The following is a 7,017-nucleotide window of genomic DNA, read 5'->3' on the forward strand; positions in this document are numbered from 1 at the left end:
CAGTGAAAATTCAGAACTGTGCAAGTAAAAGAAATGTTTTTTTTTTTTTGGGACTATAAATAGTTTTGCATTAAAGCAAATGTATTCTCCTTCCTAAAATAGATTCACCTTGCAAACAGCTTAAGGACAGTTTCAGCGCCAGAGGAATTCCTTCAACTCCCCCCAGGAGACAGAAGCAGCCGGTTTTCCGCTGAAAGAGCAAACGACAGCAGAGGAGATCCCTCTACTGCCACCCCCCTCTTCCTGTTCCCTACTGCCGGGCAGCATCCCTCTGTGCTGGGGTGTCAGCCTGGGAGACCACACAGCATCTTTCGACTAGAAAAGGATGTTAATTCATCCAGCTAACTTTTCCAATAATTTTTACTAAACGCTTGCCACATGCACGCTCATTATGTGGGCGAAATGGATGAGGAAACTTTGGGCAGGGGGAACCGCGACTTCCCACGATCGCTCGGAGCAGTGGGTTGCTTCTCCTTTGCTCCAAAGGGAATCATACATTCAGACAATGCAAACATCCTCTCTGCCAGGGCTGCAATGTGTTAACAGCACTCTCCCCTTGCTGCCAGACCATAATTTCATTCCCTATGGAGAATCACGGTGGTGGTGCTGGGGAAGACGAGGAGATGTTAGAAGAGAAAATATATTTTTAACTCACCTTGAGGCTGTGCGTTGGGTTGACGACGCAGACAAGTTGCCCGGCAGCTGAGAAAACCCTCTTTGCCTTGTAGTGCTGAAACCGCAGGTGAATAAGATCTAACACAGCCCCAAAGCACTGGGTGAAGAAAAGCATCACAACTTTTGGCGTTGCTGCTGCTGCTGCTGCTCCTGCTGCTGCTGCTGCTGCTGCTGCTGCTGCTGTGCTGCTGGCAGGGGAAGCAGCCGGGGAGCTCTGGAGTCCTTGAGCCCGGGGTGGGAGTGTAGTCGGCGAGAGCTGCTCTCCGGCACAGCTTAGCATGCCTTCATATTCATCATCAAAATAAGACGGGAAGAGGCTTGCAGCAGCGGGGCGGCCAATGGAAAGGACAGGAATGTTATCCTTGAGGTCCGGAGACAGCCAATAACAAATGCCTTCCCTCCAGAAACTCCCTGATGAATTGAGCCTGGTGGAGAATGTATTATTGAACATTACCATACATCAGCACATTGCATTTATCTTGTGATTACAGCCAGTCATACGTAAGGCTGTGGAGATATGCAGGCAAAACTGATTGCTTAACATCTCCATTTATTAATTGCCTTAATTTTACAAAAGAGTGCTCAGATAGCAAAGCTAAATGCAAGGCGCAGGGAAGAACCCCTCCAGTGAAACTGTTGGAAAGTAGCAAAAATAGGTTAAGCAGACTATATTTTATTGAGGGAGAAAAATCAAATATGCAAAGAGAGTTACAGATCCTTGCAGGGGTTAAGCAGAAGTAGAGCTTGCTACATAAATAGATTTTCGTCTGTGCATTCACAGGCTTCAATTTGGATTTTCATTGCTCTGAAGTTTTCTAAATTTTATATGCTGCTACTTCACAAGAGTCCCAGCACACAAATAACATTTTCTCTATCATTGAAAATAGGAGAGGTCAGGTCTCAGGTCTGGTGTAACTTGGAATAACTCCATTTAGAGACAGCAATGTTTTCCTGATTTACACTTGCTGGTGGATCAGGTCTGTTGGACACAAAACATGGTAATTACTGGATGCTGGAACTATGGGAGCATAAAAAAGCACAGAGCATGCTTCTAAAAATAATGAAATACGTGATGCATGAGAGCACACACACACAGAGAGAAACTTGCACTGAGGGAAAAGTGGCTTTTAAATCAACAGAATAATTAAACATGCAGAAGGCTTTTCCTTGTCATTCATCTGCATATCAGTGAGCAGGAAATTACGAATTAACCATTAAATAGTCCTAGGCATTAAAAAGGAATTAGGGAAGTGCAACGAAAATAAACATGCTTTTAGGTATTATTACCAGTGCGTATCTCTGCTGGTGGGCAGGGATCCTTCTCGAGCCATTGTGTCTCATTAAACTTGAGTCCCTGTAACCGGTTTTTCTGGGAGGTGACTAAGCTGAAGCAGCTGGGGGAATCAGAAAGCACATTAATTTCATGGGACAATCCTGTGCGATATGTTCCTCTGCTTGTTAATAAATCAAAGAGAGTTAATTTAATTAGTTCTCTGCCAGAACTTCCTATCAGGGTACTATTTAGGCTTGCTAGCTAAGTACTCAGATGGCTTATTTAGCCTGGGTAATCCTTTTCCCCTTCAAAGCAGAACAGAGGGAAGTAGCTTTTCTTTCATTCTTTTTTCTTCATTTTAAAAGTGAGCCCCATGCTGGGGGTGAAGCTGCTGCTGCGGACAGAGCAGCCCCTGTACAGCACGGGAATTAGCCTGGGACTGTCTTGTCACAACTGCTTCTTCCTAAATCAATACCACAATCCTGCCTCTGCCAGACTGCAGAGAGGCTGTGCATGAAAAAAAATCTCAGTAGATAAATAAGTGAAAATGCTGGAACAGCTGATAACACAACCCCCAAGAAAATGTTAAGGATGGGAGGAATATGTATTCCTCAGTTCCTAACATTTGGTTGTAAATGAGAACAGGAGATAATTTTTGCAATGCTGAGTGACACTTTGAGAATATTTTCAGACAGACTTAAGGACAAGTGAGTGAATCGATTTGCTTAAATGTATTCTTTCTCTATCTGTTCCCAAAGTAACTGTGAGCCTCCAGCAAGTTATTATTTGTTTTTTTTCCTGATTTGTAATTAGTAGCTGCACAAATCTTGATACCAGGAAATTTCAGTCTGCAAGTTACCAGTGCAAGTATTCTGCCATGAAAGCCATAAATGATCTAAAGGTCCTTGCTATTTGCACTGGTTATTACCACCTGAATCCCTGGAGATAATTTCTGTTTGACGATTGACTAAATGCCTAGACTTGGGAAGCACTACCATATCCATGGGCAGCAGAGATGGAAACCCCCCATCCCTGCAGTCCTGCTAACCTCAGGGCTCTGGCAATTCTGTGATCCTCTCCTCTTGAGACCCAGCTGCCTTCCAGGGCTGGCAGGAGAGATATCCGTGACCCCACAGGTACACAGGATCATCTTCAACCTGAAAATGTGTCAGTACCTCTAGGCTGGTGTACAAAAAGGATTGCTGTTCTCCAAAACAAAGACCACATTCAAGGATGGGTGAAGGACCTTTGCAGTGCTGAAATCCCTGTGTGCCTCTGTGCCCATCATACTTACTACATGTGACCCCCTGAGGAGCATCTGTCTGCCACCAATATTTGTGGAGAAAGCTAAAAATGAGCATTCAGTGCATCTGAACGTAACTCATGCTCAGTACATGGGCTCACATTCATGGTGGCACATCTGGAAAATATTTTACTGCCTGTATGCTGTCGAGAGACTCACACACAGCACCTGCTTACTGCATTTCAACACAGGACTTTTAGCACCTGCTTGATGAGGGACTCTGCAGCCACCAAGACACGGCAGCTGGCTGTGCAAGCAACTTCACTTGCAAACAAAGGGTCAGCAACATCATCTGGCATGCAGGTGTGGATCCAGTTCTTTCTTCTGCTTTCACATACAGAGGGTCTGGACCAGCATAACTCCATTAATTTGAGGTCATGGTGGTCTCACCCAGATTTGGATATCCAAGGTTAGCTGCCCCACCTACCCTCACACCATGGAGCAGGTTCTTAATGTCATTATTTAACTGTATGGATGCAGCCAGAGAGAGGAGAAATGAGTTCACCTGCAAGGGGAGCTTGGTGAACCCCATTTCACTGCTCGTTGCAAATTTCTGGTGACTGCAGCTGTTACACCCAAGATGGTTAATTCCGTAGCAGACAAGTGGGAAGTGGCAGAAGTCCATGAGCTGAACCTCCATTAGGATACAGATTTTGCCAAATTAGCAGCTCAAGTGGCATCACTGTAACGTGCATGGGATTATAATGCTCTAACTGCTGAGCTGCTGCTGCAGCTGCGTCAGGTTTACACGGTAACAGGATCAGCCAGACACAAAAATCAACCACAGCAGCAATAGCTATCCAGTTTTTCAGTCTGAGCTGCCAAGGTGAAAAGAAAACGCTCATGGGAAACCTCAGGTATCCAGGCACTGTGTGATTTGTCAGCATGATAACCTGGGAGGTGGGTTGCTCCATCCAAATCTAACATGAGATTTTGGGTTTGTTTTTCTGATGGGGCACTTTTGGGAGTCACCCTCCTACATGCTGCTTTCTCTCTTCAACAGCCGTAGGGTAAACCTAACCTGCCACGTTACCAACACTAGTCTTTATCCTAGGAACAGGAGAGCAGGTGCTGCTCAGGGTATCACGAGTGTCTATTCAGGCCTGCCCATGTTCCTGAGTGCTGGTAGGATTTCTGGCAACACTGGCTGATGGAGGATGTCCTCTGGCTCCACTCTTTGTATTTCCCTGAAAAAGGAACCAGGCCAATCTAACCTGCCACCTGGCTGGGATATCAGGCAGTTTTCTGCATCCTTTGGATCCAAACAATGTACAAAGCTTCATGCACTCTCCTGGCTCTCACAGCAGGTTTTGAGGAGAGGTTTTTGCATTGTTATAATTTTCCTGTGTTATCTTTTAGGCAAGAACATATGAAAAGTCTCACTAGCCCAGTGCAATGATCCCTCCAGCCCAGCACCCTGTCCTCTGCAGTGACTACAGAAAATGGCATTTTGAGTTGACTTGTGGACAGGGATACCCACCTGCTTTCCATTCCCCTGGCATTCCCTAAGCACTACAGCTGTCATCTTGGGACACTGGAGGGCACATCCATAGGGAATCGAGCCTTTTAGAAGCAGCAACAACTTTTACAACTGGAACAAGATTTGTAGCCCTCCAGCCTGGCCCCTGTAAAGCATGTGTCACTTCACAGTGACTGCTTTGTGCTTTGATTGGAACCCATTCTTTCCAAAAAGCCTGGCTTTGAAGATTCCCATGGAGACCAGTGACATCTCCTGCTAAGTTCTTCCAAGGATTATGTATCTTCACCACTAGGATTTTTTATCATATTTTCAGTCTGAATTATTTTCCTACATGAGCTTCTGACTTCAGAAAGTCATTTCACTTTCCCTCACTGACCTGGGGCAGTGTCTGCCATCATAGACTTTCTGCATCTGAAGGCCCGGTTTTTTGCCCAAAACCTCCTCCATCAAACCCAGTAAATAGGTAGTGTTTACTTTGCAAAACACCTTTTTTGCCCAAGGTCAGGTCACTCTTGCAGCTTCTCTGTGCGTTTTCTCTACCTCTTCCTCCTCCTCCTCCTCTTGTCTTCTCGAACCTGATCTGCTTCTCACCATCAATGAGTACAGAAGCAAAGAGTGCTCTGGTTACAAACATGACCTGTCCACTCCTTGGAGTTTCCATTCCACACCTCCACTTCTCTTGCAGGGCAGATTTAACTCCAGTGCAGCTACAAGGAAGCCAGAGCTGCCTGCAGGCATGGAGGAGAATCACAGATCTCCCAGAAAAATGCAGGGAGGTGCTCCCTTCTCTCATCGTATTGGATGACTACAGTGAAAATATAAGCAGATTTTTTTCTCATATTTAATAATCATCTGCTTTTTTTTCAAAAGCAAAGCATTGTCAGAAATTGTTTGCTTTACCAAAATTCCTTGTCTGTGGTGGATTATTTTGCCAAATAGGTTTTCAGAAATCCATTTTCACTACATTCATCAATATAAGCAATTTTCCTACATGAGCACTGGAGCTGTACACATGCTTTAAGCAGAATTTGATCCTAAATGTGTCAACAATTTTTATTTTCTCTGAAGTACAGCTTTCATTGGGCAAGAACTATCAAAAGCAGCCTTTTAAGCAGTTGAATAACACACCAATTAAGATATCAGTGATAAATGCCACAGACAATCTTGCAAAACTTGGGAGAAAACAGAATTTGCTGAACTGTAACCAATTTCGCAATTTTGCAATTTGATGTTCTTCCCAGAGTTTCCTGAGTGCTGCCCTTCTGTTCCCTCTGGGCAGCACCTTCAACCATGCATGGTCATCGCCCTCAGAGCTGCTTTGCAACGCTGCAATCCAACACCATCACTGGAATAACTGGGGATGAATGCTGCCATTTTTTTACACACTTGGGCCACGTCTGCCCCATCTGTCACAGAGCAAAAGTCGTTTTTGTACCCCCGGCCACCTGCAGAGCATCGTCACTGCACAGCTGCTGAGCTGGTCTCTTCCCTGTTAATCTTCCTTTCAGCAGAGACTTAAATTTCTCGCTGGTATTGGAGGGCACTGATGTGCCAAGATGTGTTTTTCTTTTATGCCTTTCAAAGCCATCCTTCCTATATTAATATTAGCACTACATGAGTTTTCTAGTTCTTGGGTCAAGAGGGAAATTCTTCATTTCTCCTTAGGATACATCTGCTGCCAAGGGAAAAATGTTGCTGTTTCTACTATCTCAATTTTGTCCTTTCACACAGCTGCATTAGGTATTCCCTGCCTTCCTCTGCTCGCTTATTAACGGAGGAGTTTATGGCAGTATCTCATGCCACTTCTCTGCAAATGTTATCCCCCAGAGAGCTTCTCCTTTAACTCTCACCAGCAAGCCAGCAGCTCAATAAAGGCACTTCACATTTTCATGCTGCTACTTGATAAAGTAACTGCCATCATTTCCTATTCATAGTAGTTGCCTGGTGCCCAAATTACCATAAAGACCTATTGCTTTCAATTGCCAGCCTAACAGTGCCCACCGGAGACTTCTGCTGCCCCAGGCCACACCGGCTGGGGGGATGGACTGTATCTGCCTCAGTTGCCCAGTGTTGGAGAGAAGAAGCTCCTGGAGCCAGAAGGGATGCATGGAGTAGGCTCCTTTTCCTGCTGACAGCATAAGTAGCAGCTTCTTCAGAGGCAGCCTTTAACTCTGAGGAGGTTTTAAGGGATGAGGAATTTTTCTGTGGCTAGGAGACTTGCCTGAGAGGCTGTCTCTGCCCCTCTCTTCACTCCCAGAACCGTGCCAAGCCGGGGGAAGCAGCAGT

General features: G+C 45.2%; 1 protein-coding gene across 1 annotated transcript in view; it reads right to left on the reverse strand.

The window, feature by feature from the left end:
* Positions 1-1,217, reverse strand: part of SIAH3 (siah E3 ubiquitin protein ligase family member 3) — a 42,375-nt gene extending 41,158 nt beyond the window's left edge. The window contains exon 1 of the mRNA XM_021528456.3: positions 656-1,217. Coding sequence (XP_021384131.2) covers positions 656-1,132 — 477 coding nt within the window. The 5' untranslated portion in view covers positions 1,133-1,217. The remainder of the gene's footprint in view (positions 1-655) is intronic.
* Between the last annotated feature and the right edge of the window lie 5,800 nt (positions 1,218-7,017).

Source organism: Lonchura striata, chromosome 2 (genome assembly GCF_046129695.1).
Source record: "Lonchura striata isolate bLonStr1 chromosome 2, bLonStr1.mat, whole genome shotgun sequence".
Classification (NCBI taxonomy): Eukaryota; Metazoa; Chordata; class Aves; order Passeriformes; family Estrildidae; genus Lonchura; species Lonchura striata.